General features: G+C 38.5%; 2 protein-coding genes across 6 annotated transcripts in view; both read left to right on the top strand.

Annotated features, from left to right (window-relative positions):
* Window positions 1-8: 8 nt before the first annotated feature.
* LOC127411469 (proteasome subunit alpha type-3) lies at window positions 9-10,092 on the top strand. The gene is made up of 11 exons (XM_051647056.1): window positions 9-164; window positions 942-1,024; window positions 2,550-2,673; window positions 3,034-3,135; window positions 4,911-4,984; window positions 5,129-5,201; window positions 5,404-5,469; window positions 6,722-6,768; window positions 7,057-7,124; window positions 9,732-9,796; window positions 9,878-10,092. Exons 1-11 carry the CDS (start codon window positions 144-146, stop codon window positions 9,920-9,922), a joined length of 768 nt encoding a protein of 255 aa, XP_051503016.1. The 5' UTR covers window positions 9-143; the 3' UTR covers window positions 9,923-10,092.
* Window positions 10,093-15,793: 5,701 nt separating this feature from the next.
* arid4a (AT rich interactive domain 4A (RBP1-like)) overlaps window positions 15,794-25,607 on the top strand; it is a 31,940-nt gene continuing 22,126 nt past the window's right edge. For 2 of the 5 annotated variants that reach the window (XR_007892284.1, XM_051647037.1), the window contains exons 1-11: window positions 15,830-15,928; window positions 16,888-16,934; window positions 18,554-18,664; window positions 19,576-19,641; window positions 19,990-20,080; window positions 20,220-20,299; window positions 20,424-20,518; window positions 22,783-22,915; window positions 24,721-24,800; window positions 25,215-25,291; window positions 25,393-25,559. Coding sequence is in view for 4 of the 5 variants with exons in the window: in XM_051647037.1 (XP_051502997.1) it covers window positions 16,929-16,934; window positions 18,554-18,664; window positions 19,576-19,641; window positions 19,990-20,080; window positions 20,220-20,299; window positions 20,424-20,518; window positions 22,783-22,915; window positions 24,721-24,800; window positions 25,215-25,291; window positions 25,393-25,559 (906 nt within the window). In the remaining variant the exon portion in view is untranslated. The other 3 variants (XM_051647040.1, XM_051647039.1, XM_051647038.1) reach the window with 3 other exon arrangements.

The following is a 25,607-nucleotide window of genomic DNA, read 5'->3' as shown; positions in this document are numbered from 1 at the left end:
TGAATCTGATTGGTCGATCCGGTGTCCAATCAGAGAGCTCGTTGATCGCAGGTGGCAGAGAGGGAGAGCCGATGCGCTGCGAAGTCTGCGGCTGTTAATGCTGGAAACTTACACACATTAATAGTTCATCATCATCAATTAACATGAGCTCCATCGGGACCGGGGTTAGTCAGTTTATTAATACAGCATATATTATAGCCAATAAATGAGCCTTGATCCTAAATGAGCGATTTAAATGAGGAATATATTCATCTCTGTGTCATTCTGAAGCTAATCGGCTAATGTTAGTGTGTAGGATCTGTATTCGTGTTTTATTCTACACCAACATATTTAAAGTTGATAAAGATTGCATGTTGTTAATAAGGTTACGTTTCTTTTATTTATATGGTTTAACTGTTTGTTTTCAGCATTATTATGCCTCTGCTGAGTCACTGCTGGCTAACAATGCATGATAGCAGTTCAAATGAAAAGTCACTGCGTTGAGCTAAAGTGAAAGTAAATGTGATGATATTTCATCATCAGTATAGATAAATATGTGCCAGTGGTCCCACATCACTGCTTTTTATTGTAGCACTGTTTGAAAGATGGGGAAGTGATTTGTACAATTGTGGCTAAGTTTTAATATGTTATTTAATTAGTCAATTAGAACAGAATAATTCTGTCGTCTGTTATAAATTCTTCTTACATTCTCACCTTAATTATTTAACATTCTTCAACTACATTCAGAATAATTATTGTATGAAAGCAGATGCTGGACAATAGCAAAAGGTTTTTAATTCTGTATTAGTGTTATATTATCACCTCTGGTAATGTGTTATTATTTGCATTGTGTTACTGGGTAAATGCCCTTAAAAGCAAAACCTAGCCACCATGTATTTATTTATATTGAATAAGGCAAAGAAATGTTTTTTTGACATCACTTTTGTCTTCTACCCATCCAGTATGATTTATCCGCCTCCACCTTCTCGCCTGATGGAAGGGTATTTCAGGTTGAATATGCCATGAAGGCAGTAGAAAACAGCAGGTAAGTAAAAAACAAAATAATAATAATATATATACAGTACTGTGCAAAAGTTTTAGGCACTTAAGATGTTTCACAAAAGCATTTGTCTTAAGATGGTTATTTATATCTTCAGCTTTAGTGTGGCAATAGGAAAAATACATTCCCAAACATTACTTTTGCAAATAGAAAAGATTAGAATAGAAGAACAGGGATCCCTGCAGCAGATGTCATGGCCCCCACAAAGCCCCCCACTGAACATCGTGTCAGTCTGAGATTACATAAAGAGACAGAAGCAATTGAGACAGCCTAAATAGATAGAAGAACTGTGGCGAATTCTCCAAGAAGCTTGAAACATCCTATCTGCCAACAACCAAGAAAAACTGTGTCCAGGTGTACCCAGGAGAATTGGGGCTGTTTTAAAGGCAAAGGTGGTCACACCGAATATTGATTTAGCTTTTTTATGTTTACTGGACTTTATATGATGTTAATTGATAAATGAAAACTATTTATGTCATTAATTCTGGACATCCTCACTATGCAACATTTTTCACAAGTGCCTAAAACTTTTGCACTGTAGTGTGTGTGTGTATATATATATATATATATATATATACACATACATACACATATTACATATATACATTAGGCCTGTAAATTGATACATTTTTTTACTAAACCTAATTCATCTCACAGGTTTCTGTGATTCATCACGATTAATCATGGTACGATACATTAAAACAAAAATAAAAATATAATCAAATATATTAACTTTATACTTTTTTTTTTTTAAGAAATTGGATAGTCCTCATTTATTTTAGTTATTTAAATATGTTATAATGTCCAGTTCAGTTAATTAGACACATTTTTACAGGTATAAGTCCTTGATACATGTATACATGGCATAAAAATCAGTGGACATACTGTAATTAAAAGTTGGGCAAAATCTTCTGGCGTTTTACAGTGGACTTTTTTTAATAAAAGGATCAAATTGGCAGATTCAATTCAAATAAAGCTTGGCTGGCAAGAGACACTTAAGTGTACATTACCAATGCATTATTAGACACTACAGACATAAAACATATTGAATGCTGAAGTTTAATATCTCAAAATGATTATTTTCTCGGGCTGCCATTCATTCTCTATCGCGCGCACACTCTGGGTCTCTCTCGCGCAGTTTCACTTTTGACACTGGTTCAGATGGCCATGCGAAGAGATACTGCAGCTTGCCCGTATGTCTCCCACACCTGGCTCGCCGCTTGCGGGTGAACTCTCCATTCTCTGTATGGTAAATCTGCTCCCGTGATTATTATGTTGAACACGATCACTTTCTGTGCTAGGACGTGCAGTCGAGTCGAGCATGCACCTTCAGGAAATGTATATATGCGAATTTTAGCCACCGAATTTGGGGAAAAACATTAGTGAAGTTTCAGAGAGTGAAAAAAATAAAATAAAAAACGGACTGTGTTAAACAGTCAAATATTAATAGCAGAAATTAACTTAAACATTTTACCAGTGCTTTAAACATGTTTTGCTGCTGTTCATAAAGTACAGCAATTGGAATCCGCTGCAAAGATGGAGTCGTGTTTGGTGTGGAGAAGTTGGTGCTGTCTAAATTGTTTGAAGAGGGATCCAATAAGCGCATCTTCAATATTGATCGACATGTTGGAATGGTGAGAATATTGTTAAAAATGGTTCTAATTAGTAATCCTAGATTACTAATCCAAATAGATTTGGATTGTGCTTCTGGTTGTAAACATATTGTATTGTTATTAGGTAGTGCCTAAGTTTGTTTTTATGTTCCTTGTGAACGTTTGGAACATTTAAATCGGGTAAAATGATCAAAACAACAGAATCTTTATCACCCATCAAAATTGTTCTTTTTCAGGAACTCTTGAATCATATGTAGGCTGTAAAACTAAATGAAAAAAAAAAAAAACTACTAGTGCAAAAATAAAAAAATATATATTTTATTACATTTATCAAGTCTGTATGCAATATGCATAAATAATACCCCTCTGTCTATCTTCTAGGCCGTGGCTGGTCTTCTAGCAGATGCTCGGTCGCTCTCAGATGTGGCCAGAGAAGAAGCATCAAACTTTCGCTCAAATTATGGCCATGACATCCCTCTAAAGGTGAGAGAGAAAGAGAGCCCCTGTTCTACCCTAGCTGTGTCCAAATAAAGTCATAATAGTACTAGTAGCCAGAATATATGTTACTTATTAGTGTAATAAAGATTGAAGAATAAGCACCCTGCTATAGAAATGGGTAATCCCATTTTTTTTTTTTTTTTTTTTACATGCATGAAGTTATATGTAAATAACAACTGCCTTAATACTAATTATACTTAAAAATTGCTTTTAAGTATCCCTTTTGTTACCTAGCAGCAGGTACTATTAAATATGAAATAAACATTGGTCATGTTCGTTATGGTCAGACATGTTTAGTTTTGTAAAGAAGTCCAGCTGTAAAGAAGTTTACACACTATGACTTGGAAAGATACACCGATCAGCCACAACATTAAAACCACCTAACTTATATTGTGTAGGTCCCCCTCATGCTGTCAAAACAGCGCCAACCCGCATCTCAGAATAGCATTCTGAGATTACATTTTTCTCACCACAATTGTACAGGACAGTTATCTGAGTTACCGTAGACATTGTCAGTTCAAACCAGTCTGGCCATTCTCTGTTGACCTCTCTCATCAACAAGGCATTTCCGTCCACAGAACTGCTGCTCACAGGATGTTTTTTGTTTCTGGCAACATTCTGAGTAAATTCTAGAGACTGTTGTGCGTGAAAATCCCAGGAGATCAGCAGTTACAGAAATACTCATACCAGCCATCTGGCACCAACAATCATGCCACGGCCCAAATCACTGAGAACACATTTTTTCCTCATTCTGATGGTTGATGTGAACATTAACTGAAGCTCCTGACCCTTATCTGAATGATTTTATGCACTGCACTGCTGCCACACGATTGGCTGATTAGATAATCACATGGATGATTGTTGGCGCCAGATGGGCTGGTTTGAGTATTTCTGTAACTGCTGATCTCCTGGGATTTTCACACACAACAGTCTCTAGAATTTACTCCGAATAGTGCCAAAAACAAAAAAACATCCAGTGAGTGGCAGTTCTGTGGATGAAAACTCCTTGTTGATGAGGGAGGTCAACAGAGAATGGCCAGACTGGTTCGAACTGACAAAGTCTACGGTAACTCAGATAACCGCTCTGTGCAGTTGTGGTGAGAAGAATAGCATTTCAGCAGAATGCTATTCTGAGATGCGGGTTGGTGCAGTTTTGGCGGCATGGGGGGGATCTACACAATATTAGACAGGTGGTTTTAATGTTGTGGCTGATCGGTGTATATAACCTATCAGTCCGTTAGATCAAACTGTCTAATATACCGAGCACTATGAGGAACACCTGTACACCTACTTAGTCATGCGATTATCTAATCAGACAATCGTGTGGCAGCTGTGCAATGCATAAAATCATGCAGATACGGGTCAGGAACTTCTTTTATGCACAACAGTCTCTAGAATTTACTCCGAATGGTGCCAAAAACAAAAAACATCCAGTGAGCGGCAGTTCTGCGGACAGAAACGCCTTGTTGATGAGAGAGGTAGACTGAGAATGGCCAGACTAGTTCGAGCTGACAGAAAGGCTACGGTAACTCAGATAACCACTCTGTACAATTGTAGTGAGCAGAATAGCATCTCAGAATGCACAACATGTCAAACCTTGAGGCGGATGGGCAACAACAACAGCAGAAGACCATGTCGGGCACTTTATTAGGACCATAGTATTCCTAATAAAGTGCTCGGTGAGTGTATATAAATGGTAAAACAGAACTCATTTTCTGTTTATCAAGCCTGAAATGACATCTCTCTTATGATCCAAACAGCACCTTGCAGACAGAGTGGCTATGTATGTCCATGCATACACATTATACAGCGCTGTGAGGCCTTTTGGATGCAGGTTGGTATTCTGTAGTTACATTTCTTGGTGTTATAACTAAGCTTGACTTGACTTTAATTCTCAGTATGAGAACTTGAGAGATATGCAGAACATATCCTTGTCAGTCAAACAGCAGTGGTTTATTTATTTACTTGCCTCTTGCAGTTTCATTCTTGGGTCTTACGATGAAGATGACGGTCCTCAGCTCTACATGGTCGACCCCTCTGGGATTTCATATGTAAGAAATGTTCCTATATCAGTGCAACCTGACAAAAAGTTGTACAAATCATACATCATATTGGATAAGGCAACAATGAAATAATATGATAATTGGATGGTCTCCTATTCTGTGCTTATTAACGGCCTCCTCCATTGTCTTTACTGGCAAATAGAAAGCTTATAGCTTGAACATACATTAATATTTGATGTCTGTTTATAAGGGTTACTGGGGCTGTGCTATTGGGAAAGCCAAGCAAGCTGCTAAGACAGAAATCGAGAAACTACAGGTATGTGTTGTACACCTAGTGACTTTCAACAACAAATATCCATAACTGAGTTAAATTATTGTATTCCTTCTAAGACAGAGGCGTGCAATTAATGCATATTTTCAGTCTTTTACAATTGCAAATTGGTCTACAATTAAAGGGACAGATCACCCTAAAATTAAAATTCTGATATCATTTACTAAGGGGCCGTTTACACGACAACGTTTTCAACTAAAAACTGAAAGCTTTTTATGTGTTTTGGCTGTTTGTTTACACGACAACGGCATTTTGTGGCCTGAAAATGCTAACTTTTGAAAACAGGTTTCAAAGTGCAAGTTTTTGAAAACGATGCCGTTATTGTCTCCGTGTAAACATACAAAAATGCGAATTTGTGAAAACGATGATGTCATGCGCACGCGTATTACGTGTTCAGTCTATAGGCATGCGCACAAGTACTTCAAAACAACGCACAAGACATTTAAAACTACAATGGCGGACTATAGGACTGTGTTTGTGCTACTCAAGATTTTGAGTTTATTGACGCTTCTCCAGCAAAGTAATTGTAGTAATAAAGCAACCTCATCGTCCGTCCAGACAAAATTGCTCGATGCTCTCGCCATCTTCATTGTTTGTATTCACCGCTCTGTGGAAAAATGCTTATGTGCGCAGGCACGTAGTGTTTCTTCACAAAGTGACATCGGCAACTACTTGCCTGGCATGCATAATACAGCGTTTTTAGTTGTTTTCGCGGATCCGTGTGAATGGGGATCGTTTTGACAATGTTGTCGTCTTTACGTGCAAATTTTCAAAAACGCAAAGGAAAACGTTTCCGTTTTTAGTACATTGTTGTCGTGTAAACGTACCCTTAGCCTCATGTTGTTCCAAACCTGTATGACTTTCTTTCTTCCATGGAACACAAAAAGAGATTTTCGACAGAATGACAGCCACAGTCACCATTCACTTTTATTATTTGGAAAAAAGATGCAATGAAAGTGAATGGGGGCATTCTACCTAACATCTCCTTTTGTGTTCCATGCTAAACATATTACAAGTTTGGAACAACATAAGGGATAATTGGGTAACATTAATCTATTTTTTCAAACACATATAAAATCTTTAGAGGTTGCAGTCCAGAACAGTGGTCTGGATATCTTTGAAAACTATAAATGTACTTCAGTGAATTAAAGGAATATTCCGGGTTCAATACAAGTTAAGCTCAATCGACAGCATTTGTAGCATAATATTAACTTAATATATGACTTGTTTCTTACAGATGAAAGAGATGACTTGCAGAGAGCTGGTGAAGGAGGTGGCAAAAATGTGAGTGCGTTTAGATCTCAGAATAGCGAAGACAACCAACACAAGAGGGCAGCAAAGTGCCATGGAAAATTTGCTGGAGCCACATGGCTAAACACAACCAGTCAAACTTCTAGTATTGAGTGTTGTGCATTGGCAAGCTCAGCTTGGTTTTTCTTAATGTCATACGTCAGCACATTTTTGTTGAGTTTGTAGTAGTGTACTAATGGAACACTCACAGCAATCCATACCTAATGAAACATTTGACATCTCTACAATTTGATCATTGTATTATTTTTCTTCTCTTCTCAGTATCTATATCGTTCATGATGAGGTGAAAGACAAAGCCTTCAAGCTGGAACTCAGCTGGGTTGGAGAAGGTAATGACAGTCTTTTACAGTCCAATGTCAACATAATTATTTTTCCCTTCTAAATCTTGGAATAGATTATTGATTAGAGGTTCACCGATGTGGAATTTCTGGGGCGATATACGATATTCACAAATCATGGCGGATACCGATAACCGCCAAGTTGATTTTATTTATGTTTTAACCTTTTCAACTAGAGCTGCCAATCAATTAATTAAAAACTAGCTTTGAATCTGGACTGCTTCTAACTGCTGCTATTTAAGGTTTTACAAAGTGTTACGATATTACAGATGTATGCTGTCTTGAATGAGAAATAAATAACATTGCACTTGCATAAATTGTATATGTAATCCTGATGAAGTATGAAATTTAGACGGTGAATAACAAACTTTAATCTAAATCTAGTTTTCAACATCTCTCCTGCAAAAGCCCCAAATAATTGTGTTCTTGTTAAAAGTATATTAATTTTATCTTAGTACATTTTATTTCCCTGTATTTTACGGTATGTTTTTATTTTATATGCAAAATAGAATATTCATGTAGCCTAATGTTGGCACATTTTAATCGCTGGCATCATATCATTCAACATGTAACACTTAAAGGGATAGTTCACCCACAAATGAAAATTCTCTCATAATTTATTCACCCTCATGCCATCCCAGATGTGTATGACTTTCTTCGGCTGAACACAAACAAAGATTTTAAGAAGAATATTTCAGCTCTGTAGGTCCATACAATGCACATGAACGGTGACCAAAACTTTGAAACTCCAAAAAGCACATAAAGGGTCTATATGACTCCAGTGGTTAAATCTGTATCATCAGAAGCGATATGATAGGTGTCGGTGAAAAACAGATAATTATTTAGGTATTTTCTTATTATAAATTTCCACTTTCGACCAGCCATTCTATGCATGTTCACTAGAGGACTAAGTTCTGTTTTTTTTGCAACTTGTATTCTTCGTGTATTTTGCCACTAATAGAAAGAAAAAAGGGAGGGATAAAGGCAAGGAAAAGAAAAAAATTTATTATCTTTGCACAACAGCCCAGTAGGTGGCGATATGCACGTTGAATTTAAATCGTGAAAAAATAAAAAGACTTCTCATGATCACGCATAGGAGGGCTGGTTGAAAGTGGAGATTTAAACCTAGACTTTGATTTATATATAGATATAAGCTTGTTTAGTTGGAACAATACAGGAGCATATTGCATCATCTTCTGCCTTTGGACATCACCATAAGCACAACGGATAATGTACACCTGATTTGCACCAAAATCAATGCGTAATGAATGTAAGAAATGCACGTGGCTCTGAAGTTTTCCTTGTACCTGTTGTGTGCATTTAGCTGTTGAGAAGCTAGTAAGCCAACTTGATCGATGTGCTACTGTGACGTCAACTGGAAAACGTTTAAGTCACATCCTCAGCTGACATTTTTTTTTTTCTCCCCAATTTGGAATACCCAATTCCCAGTGTGCTCTAAGTCCTCTTGGTGGCATAGTAACTCGCCTCAATCCGGGTAGCGGAGGACAAATCTCAGTTGCCTCCACATCTGAGACCGTCAATCCGTGCATTTTATCACGTGGCTTGAGCACGTTACCGTGGAGACATAGCGCATGTGGAGGCTTCACGCTATTCTCTGCGACATCCACACACAACTCACCACGCGCCCCCCCTAAGAGCGAACCACATTATAGCAACCACGAGGAGGTTACCCCATGTGACTCTACCCTCCCTAGCAACTGGGCTAATTTGGTTGTTTAAGAGACCTGGCTGGAGTCACACAGCACTCCCTGGATTCGAACTCGTGACTCTAGGTGTGGTAGTCAGCGTCTTTACTCACTGAGCTACCCAGGCCCCGCTGACGTCTTTTCATCAGTTATTCGGTCATGTATACTTGGACAGAAAAAACTTATGCTTGGATGGAGAGATGAAGACTGTAGCTTGACAATGTAAAAACATGCGGAAGCTCAATTATAACTGCCCATGTAAATGTACTCCACGTCATCTGAAGCGATCCAATCGATAATGTGTAAGAACAGATCAAAATGTAACTCCTTTTTCACTATACATCTTTACATCTGCAGTCATAATTTCAAGCTCGATTACACTTCCTAGTGCTTGATGCATGCGCACAAGGCTAGATGGGGCTAGAGGAAGTGTAATCAAGCTTGAAGTCATGATCTCCAAGGAGACTGCAGATGTCAAGATTTATAGTGAAAGGAGTTACATTTTGATCTGTTCTCACCCAAAACTGATTGGATTGCTTCAGAAGACATAGATTTAACTATAGATTAGTTTTATCCTGCCTTTATTTACTTTTTGGAGCTTAAATATTTGGTCACCATTCACTTGCATTGTATGGACCTACAGAACTGAAATACTCTTCTAAATATCTTAATTTGTGTTCTGTGAAAGAAAGTCATGTGAGTTTGAGACGACATAAGGGTGAGTAAATAATGAGGATGAGAGATGGATGAACTGTTCCTTTAATATTCCTGTTTTCCTTTTATATTTTATGGATTTCAAAGGATGTATTTAGGGTGTTGGCTTTTTAAAGACATGGAATATAGAAATCTGTATGGTTTTTATATATATTTCTTTTATTCCCCTCTTGATTAGTCACAAAAGGAAGGCATGAGCTTGTCCCTAAAGACATTAAAGAGGAGGCTGAGAAATATGCTAAAGTGAGTAACTTTTCTTCCGGTATGTGTTATAACAGAACCGCTCTTCAGTGTTGCCTTATTCTGACGTTTCTGTTCCTACAGGAATCCCTGGAAGAGGAGGATGATTCTGATGAAGACAACATGTAAACATCTTCCTCACTCCCTGTGTACCATGTTTCACACGTCCTGGCAACTCTCGGCTCTACTTCAGACAGATAAAATAAACTTTTTTATGCTTTGTAATGGACTAATGTTGTCCTACGTTTTCCTTTTTGTGGGTTTCAAACTTCAAAATAAATACGATTTATAAAATTGAACGAAGCTCTGATTCATACTCCCAAATTATCATAATTACATTAATTAGCTGGGCAGCAAGGTTGCGTACCGGATCCACCTTGTTTCTCAGAAAATCGGTATGCATCATTAAACGATGTTTATGCATGTCTTGTTTATTATTAATTAATGTTGTATATTATTAGGATGGCCACCAGCCAATGAAAATACTCAATATTTGGGTGTAGATAAACAGTCTTTCAGCAATACACTGCAAGGACTTGAACCTTTAAATAAGGGTTAGCTTAGTTGTGCCAGTCACTAATGTAAGGAACCACAAAGCAACTGTTTATCAATGCAAACCCGAAGGCATAATATTCTGACATCGTGTAACCCAAGTTTACATGCATTTTATGGTATTTAAAAATGTGCTACATTAGTGTTGAATCAGAATGAGCTTTATTGCCAAGTATGCTTACACATACAAGGAATTTGTCTTGGTGACAGGAGCTTCCAGTGTACACAATACAAAAACAGCAACAAGACTTTTAAAAAATAGATAAATATCGAAAAGAAAAAGTATATATAGAATACACACACACACATACATACATACATACACATTTGTTTTCAAAAGTTTGCATACCCTGGCAGAAATTGTGAAATTTTGGCATTGATTTTGAAAATATGACTGATCATGCAAAAAAACAAGTCTTTTATTTAAGGATAGTAATCATATGAAGCCATTTATTATCACATTGTTGTTTGGCTCCTTTTTAAGTCATAATGATAACAGAAATCACCCAAATGGCCCTGATCAAAAGTTTACATGCCCTTGAATGTTTGGCCTTGTTACAGACACACAAGGTGACACACACAGGTTTAAATGGCAATTAAAGGTTCATTTCCCACACCTGTGGCTTTTAAAATTGCAATTAGTGTCTGTGTATAAATAGTCAATGAGTTTGTTAGCTCTCACGTGGATGCACTGAGAAGGCTAGATACTGAGCCATGGGGAGCAGAAAAGAACTGTCAAAAGACCTGGGTAACAAGGTAATGGAACTTTATAAAGATGGAAAAGGATATAAAAGATATCCAAAGCCTTGAAAATGCCAGTCAGTACTGTTCAATCACTTATTAAGAAGTGGAAAATTCAGGGATCTCTTGATACCAAGCCAAGTTCAGGTAGACCAAGAAAGATTTCAGCCACAACTGCCAGAAGAATTGTTCGGGATACAAAGAAAAACCCACAGGTAACCTCAGGAGAAAAAGATGGTGTGGTTGTTTCAAGGAGCACAATACTTGTTGACCCCTCTCCAAACATGGCGCTTATGGTTGTGACCATAAAGTTCTATTTTGGTCTCGTCACTCCAAATTACCGTGTGCCAGAAGCTGTGAGGCATGTCAAGGTGTTGTCGGGCATATTGTATGGTATATTTTTTTTGTGGCATTGGCGCAGTTAAGGCTTCTTTCTGGCAACTCGACCATGCAGCTCATTTTTATTCAAGTATCGTCGTATTGTGCTCCTTGAAACAACCACACCATCTTTTTCCAGAGCAGCCTGGTTTTTCTTTGTATCCCGAACTATTCTTCTGGCAGTTGTGGCTGAAATCTTTCTTGGTCTACCTGAACTTGGCTTGGTATCAAGAGATCCCTGAATTTTCCACTTCTTACTAAGTGATTGAACAGTACTGTCTGGCATTTTCAAGGCTTTGGATATCTTTTTATATCCTTTCCCATCTTTATAAAGTTCCATTACCTTATTACGCAGGTCTTTTGACAATTCTTTTCTGCTCCCCAAGGCTCAGTATCTAGCCTTCTCAGTGCATCCACGTGAGAGCTAACAAACTCACTGACTATTTATACACAGGCACTAATTGCAATTTTAAAAGCCACAGGTTAATTAACCTTTAATTGCCATTTAAACCTGTGTGTGTCACCTTGTGTGTCTGTAACAAGGCCAAACATTCAAGGGTATGTAATCTTTTGATCAGGGCCATTTGGGTGATTTCTGTTATCATTATGATTTAAAAAGGAGCCAAACAACTATGTGATAATAAATAGCTTCAAATGATCACTATCCTTAAATAAAAGACAGGTTTTTTTTTGTATAATCAGTCATATTTTCAAAATCAATGCCAAAATTTAACAATTTCTGCCAGGGTATGCAAACTTTTGAGCACAACTGTACATACATATATGAATATATATATATACACACACACACACACACACACACACACACACACACATACATATGTAGTGCAAATCTAAATACAAATCGGTTATGTAAAGTGCAAGGGAATGTAATGGCAGAAGAGGTAGGATGTGTTGGATAATGTAAAAAGACTAAGCTGTATATTGCACATTAACCAATAATCCTCTCAGCAGTCCGAACTGTCCTTTGTAGTCTTCTGATGTCTGATTTCATAGCTGAACCAAACCAGACAGTTATTGAAGTGCAGAGGACAGACTCAATAACCGCTGAGTAGAACTGTATCAGCAACGCCTGTGGCAGGTTGAACTTCCTCAACTGGCGAAGGAAGTACAACCTCTGCTGGGCCTTTTCCGCAATGGAGTCAATGTGTGTCTCCCACTTCAGGTCCTGTGAGATGGTAGTGCCCAGGAACCTGAATGACTCCACTGCTGCCACAGTGCTATTTAGAATGGTGAGGGGGGACAGTGTTGGGGGGTTCCTCCTAAAGTCCACAATCATTTCTACCGTTTTGAGTGTGTTCAGCTCCAGGTTGTTTTGACTGCACCAGACAGCCAGCTGTTTAACCTCCCTTCTGTATGCAGATTCATCATCATCTCGGATGAGGCCGATGACAGTGGTGTCGTCTGCAAACTTCAGGAGCTTGACAGAGGGGTCCTTGGCGATGCAGTCGTGTAGAGGGAGAAGAGTAGTGGGGAGAGCACACATCCCTGGGGGGCACCAGTGTTGATTGTACAGGTGCTGGAAGTGAAGTTCCCCTGTATCACAAGCTGCTGCCTGTCTGTCAGAAAGCTGGTAATCCACTGACAGATAGACAGGGGAACAGAGAGTTGGTGTAATTTAGTCCAGAGAATAGTTGGGATGATGGTGTTGAAAGCCGAACTTAAGTCCACAAAAAGGATCATTGCATATATCCCTGGTCTGTCAGATGTTGCAGGATATGATGCAATCCCATGTTGACTGCATCATCCACAGACATGTTTGCTCGATAAGCAAATTGAAGGGGATCTAGAAAGGGTCCAGTGGTGGGCCAACACCAGTCTCTCAAATGACTTCATGACCACAGACGTCAGGGCGACAGGTCTGTAGTCATTAAGTCCTGTGACTTTTGGTTTCTTTGGGATGGGGATGATAGTGGAACGTTGGAAGCAGCATGGGACTTCACACTGCTCCAGTGATCTGTTGAAGATCTGTGTGAAGATGGGGGCCAGCTGGTTAGCACAGGATCTAAGACATGCAGGTGAAACGCCATCTGGGCCCTGTGCTTTCCTTATCCTTTGTTTTCGAAAGATGCGGCTCACATCATCTTCAGAGATCTTAAGTGCAGGTTGAGTAGCAGGACGGGGGAGGAGGGGGGTTGCAGGAAGTGTTGGTGTTTGTGTGAAGTGAAGGTCAGAGTGGGTGTGGGGTGTGAGATTGGGCATTTCAAATCTGCAGTAGAACACATTCAGGTCGTCAGCCAGTTGTTGGTCCACCACAGGGTTGGGAGTAGGAGTCCTGTAATTCATAAGTTGTTTCAAAACACTCCACACTGATGCAGGGTCGTTAGCTGAAAACTTGTTTATCAGCTTCTCAGTGTATCTTCTTTTAGCCACTCTGATTCCCTTATTCAGTGTGTTCCTGGCCTGATTGTACAAGACTTTCTCCCCAACTCTGTAAGCATCCTCTTTGTCCTGACGAAGCTGCCCGAGTTCCACTGTAAACCATGGTTTGTCATTGTCAAATGTTAAATAAGTCCTAGTAGGAATGCACATATCCTCACAGAAACTGATATATGATGTGAGCTCGTCCAGGTCCGTGGCTGCAGCCTCAAAAACACTCCAATCAGTGCAGTCAAAGCAGGCTTGTAGTTCCAGCTCTGCTTCGTTGGTCCATCACTTAACAGTCCTTACTACAGGCTTAGCAGATTTTAATTTCTGTCTGTAGGTTGGAAGATGATGAACCAGACAGTGATCAGATAGTCCCAAATCTGCTCTAGGGAAAGAGCGATATGCATCCTTTATTGTTGTGTAGCAGTGATCCAGCATATTTCTGTCTCTGGTGGGGCATGTAATGTGCTGTTTGTATTTGGGCAGTTCACGTGTGAGGTTTTCTTTGTTAAAATGCCCAAGAATAATAATAACTGAGTCCGGGTATTGTTGTTCTGTGTCTGTGATTTGATCAGTCAGCTGTTGCAGCGTCGCATTCAAACACGCGTTTGGCGGGATATACACACTCACCAGAATAAACGAGGAAAACTATTTGAAGGAATAGTTCCTCAAAAATGTACATTTTCATCATGTACTCACCCTCGCCAGGTGAGTAGTCAGTTTTGATCATATGAAATGATATAGCATTGCGATGCATACACAATTATTGTGGTACCTGTGGTGTTGGTTTTTTGTCAAAGTACTAAGGTTTAAGAACAGTCAGCTAAAATCACATTTGTTTTGCATTTATAGCTAATTAATTGTAAGGATGGATAAACTGATAGATCTACTTACTCCTGATACGCTGTTCACAATATATTGCAGTGCACAGACATGGGTAAATGTTGCACAATTATAGATTATTTTTTGATGTTGTGTACCCATTAAATTGCACACAACTGAACAACCATTAACACCAGCAACAGTTGAATCTGTTTGTCCAGTAAGTTGCTGGTGTGTTGTCAAAGTCACGCGTCGTACTCCTTAACATCAGTGACACTGAAACGTAAAACACCGATCCAAAATAGTCGATAACAATTTTTTTTTTTTTTTTTGCAGAATAGCAATGATTTTAGACATTTTCAGTCTAATGCAATTTTAAAAACACATTTCAATAACAATACATTGAGACCATGCAGAGTCCACCAAATAAGTATCTATTATGGTGAGCTTATCACACGCGCTATTTAAAGATATTACTATGACACGCCTTCGTTCTGTTCCGGTCATGTAAACAACGAACATGTGACGTCAAACGCTTGCCTCACCAACGACACGAAGACGCCATTATCGTTGCCTTCAATTGACCTTTTCTACAAGATCGTAATTAAAACTATTTATTTGAAAAACAGTGGCGATACAAATGCCATATAGAGCATCTTTACGCTACAACATTGATTAACTTTCAGAATCTGACTAGAAAAGCAGACAACATACAGTCACGGGGCTCACCGCGCATTCTCACGGGTTCCAAGTCCAGAATGCGAAAATAACTACGTTAGGTACAAAATGGCGAATGTTAACTTCACTGCGACATGCGCAGACTGAGCGGAGGCTTTCCCTCTGAAATGAACTCCGTTCCCATGAAAAATCATAGCCAATGGGCTCAGCAGGCGGGACGATTTAGAGTCACTTCAACCAATCAGAATTGCGGATGCCACAGCATAGGAAACGTGCAGCCAATCGGAGACCAGCATGGATTTGTTATATTTGCAAAGAGTGGGAATCAAAGAACACCAATGAGAAGGCTCCATTTGCAGCGCCGCTTTTGTACATACCAATCAATGTTCGCGCAACAGTCTGGCCTATAGAATTTCGCCCAGAAGGCAGCCAATCGCAATGCGTGGAATTTGCCCACAGTGGCACGAGCAGCCAATCGGGATCCGGGAAACATAGCCTCAGCTCAACAGCTTGTTATTTCGTTTATGCCTTTGCAACCTTGTCGAATGCTGAGCTGAAGCAGTCATACAGGAGCATGTAAGTACACAACGATATTTCCCTACTACATTCAAACACCAATTTCGCGGCATTAAACTCGTACATTTCTAGCAGTATTATTTACACCGCTCAATCCGAAAGTAACCCAGACATAATTGTCGTTTTCCCGTGGTTTCCAGCGAAGGTATTTAGGCGACGGTGAGAAAAAAATTGAATGGCAAAGACTAGTCACAGCTAGTCGGCTTGTTTTCTCACAGGATTCGTAGTTAATTCTGACGACTTTTACCTAAACTAAACCCCTTAAAACGACCACTTTCTTGTTAGAAAGTAATAACGCAAGCTTTTATCCCTATGTAGGGGGAAACTCTCCCGTCAAACGTCTCACATATTGTTGCAGAACTAGCCCGAAGAGCAGTTTAAATCGTCATAACAGCTTCACTATATTTAGCTCAACCTTCACAATTTGATTGACATGCGTCAATATCCACCATACCCGTCAGTTTTTGTCCTTTAAACTCAAATGCATCGGTAAAAAATACTGTTAAGTGTGGCAAATGTGGTGTGAGTGTTTGGTGGAGGGGCTGACATGGTGCAGGACGGTGTGTAAGCTATGATGGCGACGTGACACACACACACACACACACACACACACAGTGAGTGAAGCGGGAAGGAAACACGCAGGGTATGAAGAGGTTGTGTTTTCCTTCTCCCGTGACTGTTTTCTTTGTTTTACACCATCAAGATATTATAAGTGGCTCAGATTGGAGGTAAAGTCATGGTGGGTCAATTAAAGCTGTGTTTTTTTTGGATCTTGTGTTTTTGATCATTTTTGACGGGAGGAGGAGATGTTGCTAGCTGCGTTAGCTTCTGTAGCATTTTCTCTGTTGTGTGTGTTTGTGTTGTGCTGTCAAATCCTTCACACTTAAGACGCGTTTTTAAGCACATGGCGGCAAATCGTGACTCTCATTCTTTATGTGTGTGTTGTTCTGTTTCAACAGTCAAAACCAATCGAGCTGGACTCCCTCAAATAGCCATAAAGATGAAGGTGAGTCTCGGATCCTCTGCAGTTTTTATAGCGCGACGCCTCTTTAAATGAACCCCAAACAAGCATTTGGAACAAAACACTTGTATGAATCAGACACAGGTGGAAATAAGTACACTGGCAGCCAAAAGTTTGGAATAATGTACAGATTTTGCTCTTATTGAAAGTAATTGGTACTTTTATTCACCCAAGTGGCATTCAACTTTTCACAATGTATAGTCAGGACATTAATAACGTGAAAAATTACTATTACAATTTGAAAAAAATGTTCAGAGCTTCTTAAACTACTTCAAAGGGTTCTAATCAAAAAATCCTCCATGTGCAGCAATGACAGCTTTGCAGATTCTTGACATTCTAGCTGTCAGTTTGTCCAGATACTCAGGTGACATTTCACCCCACACTTCATGTAGCACTTGCCATAGATGTGGCTGTCTTGTCGGGCACTTCTCACACACCTTACAGTCTAGCTGATCCCACAAAAGCTTAATGGGGTTAAGATCCATAACACTCTTTTCCAATTATCTGTTGTCCAATGTCTGTGTTTGGTTGCCTACTCTAACCTTTTCTTTTTGATTTTCTGTTTCAAAAGTGGCTTTTTCTTTGCAATTCTTCCCATAAGGCCTGCACAGCTGAGACTTCTCTTTACTGTTGTTCATGAAACTGGTGTTGAGTGGGTGGAATTCAATGAAGCTGTCAGCTGAGGACATGTGAGGCGTCTATTTCTCAAACTAAAGACTCTTGTTTAGTTGTACATCTGGCCTTCCACATCTCTTTCTGTCCTTGTTAGAGCCAGTTGTCCGTTGTCTTTGAAGACTGTAGTGTACACCTTTGTATGAAATCTTCAGTTTTTTGGCAATTTCAAGCATTGGATAGCCTTCATTCCTCAAAACAATGATTGACTGATGAGTTTCTAGAGCAAGCTGTTTCTTTTTTTGCCATTTTTAACCTGATATTGACCTTAAGACATGCCAGTCTATTGCATACTGTGGCAACTCAAAAACAAACACAAAGACAATGTTAAGCTTCATTTAACGAACCAAATATCTTTCAACTGTGTTTGATATAATGGCAAGTGATTTTCTAGTACCAAATTATCAATTTAGTATGATTACTCAAGGATAAGGTGTTGGAGTGATGGCTGCTGGAAATGGGTCCTCTTTAGATTTGATCAAAAATGACTTTTTTTATGTAGTGATGGTGCTGTTTTTTACATCAGTAATGTCCTGACTATAGTTTGTGATCAGTTGAATGCCACTTTGGTGAATTAATGTACCAATTTCCTTCCGAAACTGCAAAATCTGTACATTATTCCAAACTTTTGGCCGCCAGTGTATGTGCTTTGTGTTTTTGTGAAGACAGTCAGTCAGCACCCTTATCCAACCTGTGTTAGACTTTTCAGTTCAGTGTCTGAAGCAATGTAATTGGTTTCACATGTACTGTTGACATACCAATGCCAAGAGCTGTAACTAATAGTAGTTTTCATAAAACTTGAATGTTGTTACTTCTCAAAGTATTCTTGAATTGTTTAGCAAAAGCTTTGCTTGAGTGTAACTATACGGAGACTAAGTGTTGGTATGAATCTGTACATGTACCTAGTAATAGGCTATTTACACTGTCCACAGGTAGCAGATGAACCTGCCTACCTGACCGTGGGGACGGATGTGAGTGCGAAGTACCGCGGTGCCTTCTGTGAGGCAAAAATCAAGACTGTTAAACGTATGGTAAAAGTTAAGGTAAGCTCAATCTATGTTTACATGTTCCCTAGATTACAACTTTTCTCATTTTAAATGATTGAATCTCAAAGTTAGTTTTTATCCATAGCAAATTCATGCATTTGAGAAAGTTGTATCCTAGCTTCAAGTCCTCTGATATCTTTCTGAAGTTTTATTCAAAAGATTTGAAAGAGTCTGTAAATTCAGAGTGCAGTTTAATCTTATCTGTCAAGCCAGGATCGGATGACAGAGGATAAACAAACGTTTCAGTGTGTTTCAAGTGTCAGTTTTTACTGGTGACAATGCAAATATTTGTTATTGCAAAATTGATTATGCAGTGATGCTTCAAGCTTTTGGAACTTAGCTGGCCCTTACAGGAAAATAAATGCAATTTTTCATGGACCATAACCAGCAGATGATAATCCTGTTTTGTGAACTGTCTTCACGGACCATTTGAGCATCAGCTGGCCAAAACATCCATGTTTTCAAATAGACTAGTCAGTGAAACATGTTTTGTTAATGAACAATAAGCTTTGGATCAGCACCAACCAACCTAAAACATAAGTATGTCCTCATCGTTCATCGTAGATGTTTTGCTTTCTGTCTTGAGCTCTGTGAAAGCAGCCTGATTTGCGATGCTTTTTGATAATTGCACCCCTTCACATCTTTAGTTAACAGAGCAACAGATGTGTCTGAAGTTTGTGTTGCACATTCCTTTAACAATGAGATTTTAAGTAGTTACTACTCAACAGTGTACATGGGCGCTCACTAAGAAGTTTGGTTGAGACAGATAATGAAGAACATGCCATCTCTTATACAACCAGATTACTTCACCTTCACTGAACACTGCTACAAGTCTACGACCATCCATTGCCTTCAAACTCTCTTGCTTTGGTGCTCTTTTCAATGTCTGATGCCATTTTTGCTTGCAGGTTGTGCTAAAAGGAGACAGCACCTCACAAGTTGTCCAAGATGACCAAGTCAAAGGACCTTTAAGGGTAAAGTGAACTTGATTGTATGCTGACTCTGCAATTTATGCAAATCAAGTTCCCTTTAATGCCTGCTATAGAGCTTTTGGTCATGTCATGCACACACCACACTTACAAGAAGTTGCTGCTGTTATAACGCAGTTATGTCTAGATTATGATTCAACAAGTCTTAATAATGAGACAGAAAAGAGACTCATCCTATGTTTAATTCAAAAGGACCATACTGTATTTATTTGATAATCTGTTTTGTAAATGAACACTATTTTGTAACCTTAATTGCTTCATTTGTGTGCGAATACAGTTTTGTGCACAATGTCCAGAATGATGCAATGATATAATGTATCCCCGTGGTCTCAGGTTGGCTCAACAGTGGAGGTGAAGAGCCCAGAGGGTGGACTTAGTGAAGCTGTCATCAGCAAACTCACAGATGCCAGCTGGTACACTGTCGGTATGTACAGACTTATTGTCCCTGAAGATTTACAGCCAGAGGACTGATCTCAATCCCTGTACTTGCTCTTCAGTAACAATTTTACTACTAATCTTAGATATATTTAGGTTTTTAAACTTGTCTGTCTTCCTCATTACAGTATTTGATGATGGAGATGAGAAAACTCTCAGAAGAACTTCATTGTGTCTCAAAGGCGAAAGGCATTTTGCAGAGAGTGAGGTATGAAGCAGCTGTATGGTATGTGATGCAGTTTCGGTGCATTGTGTGTCACGTGAGTGCTAAACACTTCTCTTTGTGCTTTGCCCTCCTCTTCTCTATTTCTACCTCTTTCTTTATATGACAGTCTCTGGACCAACTGCCCCTCACTAACCCAGAGCACTTTGGCACTCCTGTCATTGGAAAGAAGACAAATCGAGGCAGAAGGTCTTCTCAAGCAGTGTGAGTATTTATTGGTGCTTTGCGTCTAGGTGCTACCCATCTTTATGTATCAAATGTATGTAAAGTGCATTCTTTGTTAAAGGGGCCATACTCTAGAATATCATTGATTTTTTTCTTTTCTTTTTTTTCCGTAAACGTCCCTTTTGTTAGTTAAGCATATTTGCACCAAAATGGCATAATTTAGTTTTAAATTACCTTTAATAAGACTTCTGTGTGTAAATGATTTCTGTTATGATTGGGTAACCTCTTTGTGAAAACTGCTGCCGTAGTTCACACTGTTGTTCATCTGGTCGAGCCAAGTTGTTGAATTTTGAAATGGCATTGTATATCACGGCTCGACATTAAGCATTGTCATGTGCTTGTCCTCTGGACAAGTAAATTGGTCATTCACTTGTCCGAGTAAAGAAAAGTTACTTGTCTGGAGAGAAAAAAAAAGGACATTTAAGTTGCATGCTCAAGTAACATGTCAAAGTTTATGTCCTATATTTTTCTAAAATTATGATCGATGCCCAACCTAATAGTGTTCCTATGCAATCAACTCAGTTCTCTGCAACAGAAATGTAAACTGCACTGGGTAGGGGAGGAGGCTATTGTCATATGATTATTATTTTATGTTACGTATGGTAGTCAAATAAAGAAAGCCTCCATCGCCATCATTTACAGCAGGGATGCTCATAGTTCTATGGAATGAGATTTACTTTTTCATCATGTTATTGCAGCAAGATTTACCATGTACAATAAAGGCTATACATTATCACAATACCACAATTTCAGTAGTCTGTAGTGAAATTTGACACTTCTCAATACCAACTTCAAAACCACAACAAATAATAACACTAAGTAATATGTTAATTATGGAAGAATGGTTTCAAGTTCTTTAGTAATTATTCAAGACTAGTAAACAAACAGTAATAAAATAATAAAAAATAATAGAACCAAAAATACAAATTAAGAAGATTCCGTTTTTTTTTTTTTTTTTTTTTTTTTTTTTAAATAAAGTTCTTTAAAAGTTTTTAACAGCAGTAGGCTATCTAGTATTCAAGTAAACATTCAGAATGAAAAGCAACATAAAACTTCTACTGGTCTTCACTGTATGATTATAACATTAATATTTTTAAATGTACCCAGTCAAGAGCAGTGAGTGTTTTCTCATTTTCTTGTTATGGCTGTTTGATTATTATAATGACACACTAGACAGCAGCAGGTCTATTTATTAGCTTACATTTACACTTACAAGTCTGACATTTTAATACAAATCTGCTTTTTCTCCACTGTTTACGTTCACTTTAAACATCACTCTCTGTGTTTACATCAATACCTCACCACGACGGGCATTTTGGTGTAATTTTGAAATGTATTTGACCGTTCAGGCGCGCATTAGCACGAACATTTTCGGAACACGCGCATGTTCAGCACACACACGTACACTGCCTGTCAATCAAACAAGGTGCAGCTGTTACTAGATCGCTAGTGAATTATAAAATGACGTGCTCTGGATTATTTTCAACAGCAGATTAAGAATATGAACTTTCTAATAGGCCTTGGCTATCACAAATATAGCTGGTTTTTTTTTTTTTGTTATTGACATTTTAATCAGTCTGCTGGTCCGGTCAGGCAAGTAAAATTCTCTTTCACTTGCTCCTTTAAAAATCCACTTGTCCCAGACAAGCGTTAATGTCGAGCCCTGTATATGTTGTTATATGTATGCTGTTGTATGTTAATGTGCTTTTAATGTCATAACCATGACTGTTTCCACAACAATTGGGTCGTGTTTAATCCACGTCAACTTGTCTCTGTCATTTTTTTAAATGAGGTTCATCATGCAAACCCACCTTTCACTACTGTAAAGTGACATCACTGACGGGGCTTCTCCGTGCTCATGGCATGTATAAATGCAATTTTAACAGCACAATTTGCACTGAGCTTGAGGAACACTTTCCTGTCTTTTGTAATTTGTTCCCAAACTTTTTTGCCAGTAGTTAGATCCCTAAAAGGAGTTAAGAATAACTTTGAATTAAGGAAAGCACCCCAGGAAGGACCTTAGATTGTCAGTGTTTTAAACTGCTGATTCTAAACAAAAATCCCAGTTGGACTCTGATTTGGAACAAGCATTATGGCACAATTCTTTAAAAAGAAAAATTCCATTATTTTTTTTTCCTTGCTTAAATGTAGCTTTTTAAAGACAGTTTAGCAGCTTGTCTGGTCAGTGTTGTAATGTGAAATGGGAACAGTCATTTAATACATTTTCCCTTTATGCAATGCAGTGCTGAGGATGAAAAGGAGTCTTCATCGAGTGAAGATGATGATGATGACAGGAGGAGACTCAACGATGATCTGTTGGGGAAAGTTGCATGTATTCAGAGCGAGTCTGATAGTAATTCCTGGTACTATGCTCTGGTGAGTTCTTGCTTCAATTATTTACCTTGTTTTAAAACCAGCTGGAGAGATTGCCAGGAGTGGAGTAACTAAACTTCTTGAGCTTTCTTGAGAGAGCCTTGTGTTTCAAAGCCGGGGCGTAGCAGTCATTTTAAAAGGGGCGGGGGGGACAGCTGTCAGTAGGTGGCTCGCACAGACCCAACACTTACAGTGCGGTATTAATATATTATAGTATATATTAATATATATGTATTATTTACTTTTAATATTCGTAGTATTTTAAAGATTCAAGTTTTGCAAAATTAGCTGCAAAAATAAAGAGCATCTTGTGGAGCACTTGCTTCTGTTTCACACATGACAATAAAAGACAGAGCACAAGCTGGTCCTGAATAAATTATTTAATCAATTACAATAATGACAACTGTGCATGTGCACAATTAGATTTTTTACTCTGTGCTTGTGCATTGTGGGATTTAAATGTATCCAAGTGGCTCAAGTGTTTTGACTACATTCACCAAAATTTGTTCAGATCCATTTAATGATTCAGTGACCATTTCTGGTGATGCCAGAAGGTGGTGACAAATGAGTGTCTTGTGTGCAGTGAGTTAGTTACTGAATCAACGATCATAATACATTTTTAATCTTTTAAAATATGTATGTCTACAGACCTACAAAGAGACTTTAGTAGAGGTTTTGAGCATTATAAGAACAAAGCAAATCTGTCATTTCCCTACAATTTGTGAGCTGCTGAGCTTGACTTTTATCAAAAGACAACAATAATAGTCTTATAATAATTGTCTTGAGTTTCAATAAAGTCCTTACATTTTCATGTATAAAAAAAAAGTGTCTACATATCTATTCACTTCAGTAAAATGCATGTGTTCTAAGAACACAGCAGATCTATCTTTTTTCCTACAGTTTGTCGACTGCACACCAACATAGAGGTAAAAAACAGGAGCTGTTATTAAAAATAGATTTACATATTTAACACATCTAGTAATCTGCTTAAATTGGCAAAAACAACCGATCAAACTATAACCTCACAAACATAATATAAAAAGCATAATTTAATGAAGACTCATGCGCTGACATAAACTCCACTTACAATGTGTGCTTAAAAGAAGGATTGTCCTTTGTTTTTTTTTCTGCAGTGCATTTCACGTAATGATTCCAATCAAGAATGATATGCCAACAAATAACTCATTTGTGTGTTCCTCATCTCTAGATTATTAATTTAGATCAACATCAATGCCGATAAATGAGCATTGTTGAAAGCAACTTCGTAGAAATGAATGGAGCCGCGTTGATTAGACTGTCTGAGTGACGGCTTATTATGTAAGAGTTGTTTCGGCTCATGAAACTCACCTGTGATTGGCTGGATGGTTGCTCAATCAGCCCAAAGTAACAAAATGCAAATAATACTGTATACAAATCCACCATTTGGACTCGGTATGGATTTAGCTTGGAAAAGTGCGGGGGACAAAAATCACCTTTTTAAAGAACGCAGGGGACATGTCCCTCACGTCCTCCGCGGCTGCTACGCCCTTGTTCAAAGCATACAAATGAAGTCACTGTAGACATGCTGTATTGCTTCTGTTGGAAAGTGCTCATTGCATTTGAGCTATTGGTTTGGTGGTTTCAAAAGTTATGAATTGCACTTTTAAAAAGTTTTTATTAAGACCTTTGACTCATTAATGAGTTTATCCAGGAATACACAGTTGATTGCTGTATATTGATTATTTTTTAACTGGACATCTGCACTGCTATAGACCTTTGCGGTTTTCACATGGATTTTAAAGCGATTTTTATTTTCTTCCTCTCTGAAGGTGGTATCTCCAAGCTGCAATGATGACCTTACTGTTAAAAAGGACCAATGTTTAGTGAGATCATTTGCCGAGTCCAAATTGTGAGTAGTAGTTCAAAAGTTGCATTACCACATAAAGATTGGACATTTGTGACTTTTAGCACAGGCCTTTGAAGCTATCTGCATATACGGTAACATGCTCCTTAAAGTTAACAAAAGGAACTTTAAGCTGCTACACACATTCAAAATAAGCAGTCTTTGAAAACAGACAAAACATATTGATGGACCCTTGTATCCAGGTGGTATACAAATTTTTGCCCTATAAAGTTCTCTCTAGAATGAATATGCCCTCTTCCCCTAATACCACCTGCAACCCTAACCCTAGAAGTGAAAACTGCTCATTGAGCCGTTTCATGGGGTGTGCTAGAAATATTATTGAATAGAAAGATATGGAAATGTTTTTTCACTGAACATTATTCTCTCTCTGATTCATTGCTGTTTTGGGTTCTCCTGTAGTCACATTGTGGCACGCAGAGAAGTTCAGGAAGTGAACCTCGACACTATCTCCAACTCTGAAAATTCAAACAGGAAAGGTACAAAATCTAAATTCACCTTAACTGACCTCTTTGGAGTAAAGACTGTCTTCTGGTCTCTAATCTGCTATTTCTTGTGTCTGTCTTTTCTCTCTGGCCAGGGGTTGAAGCAGCACAGCACTTCCTGAAGGACAGACAGGTCCCTGACAGCTGGAAGGTGGACTTGAGTGAGATTCTGGAATCCTCCAGCAGTGATGAAGATGACGATGATGAGGATGTTGAAGGCAAAGAGAGTGAGGAGGAGGAGAAAGAGCCAGAGCCTGAGGAAGTAAGAGTCCAATACAAAAATTAACTTGATGTCATGTAAATCTAAACC

The sequence above is a fragment of the Myxocyprinus asiaticus genome, chromosome 20 (assembly GCF_019703515.2).
Source record: "Myxocyprinus asiaticus isolate MX2 ecotype Aquarium Trade chromosome 20, UBuf_Myxa_2, whole genome shotgun sequence".
Taxonomy (NCBI): domain Eukaryota; kingdom Metazoa; phylum Chordata; class Actinopteri; order Cypriniformes; family Catostomidae; genus Myxocyprinus; species Myxocyprinus asiaticus.
The sequence above is the reverse complement of the archived record's forward strand: the minus strand, read 5'-3'. Positions and strand labels throughout refer to the sequence as shown.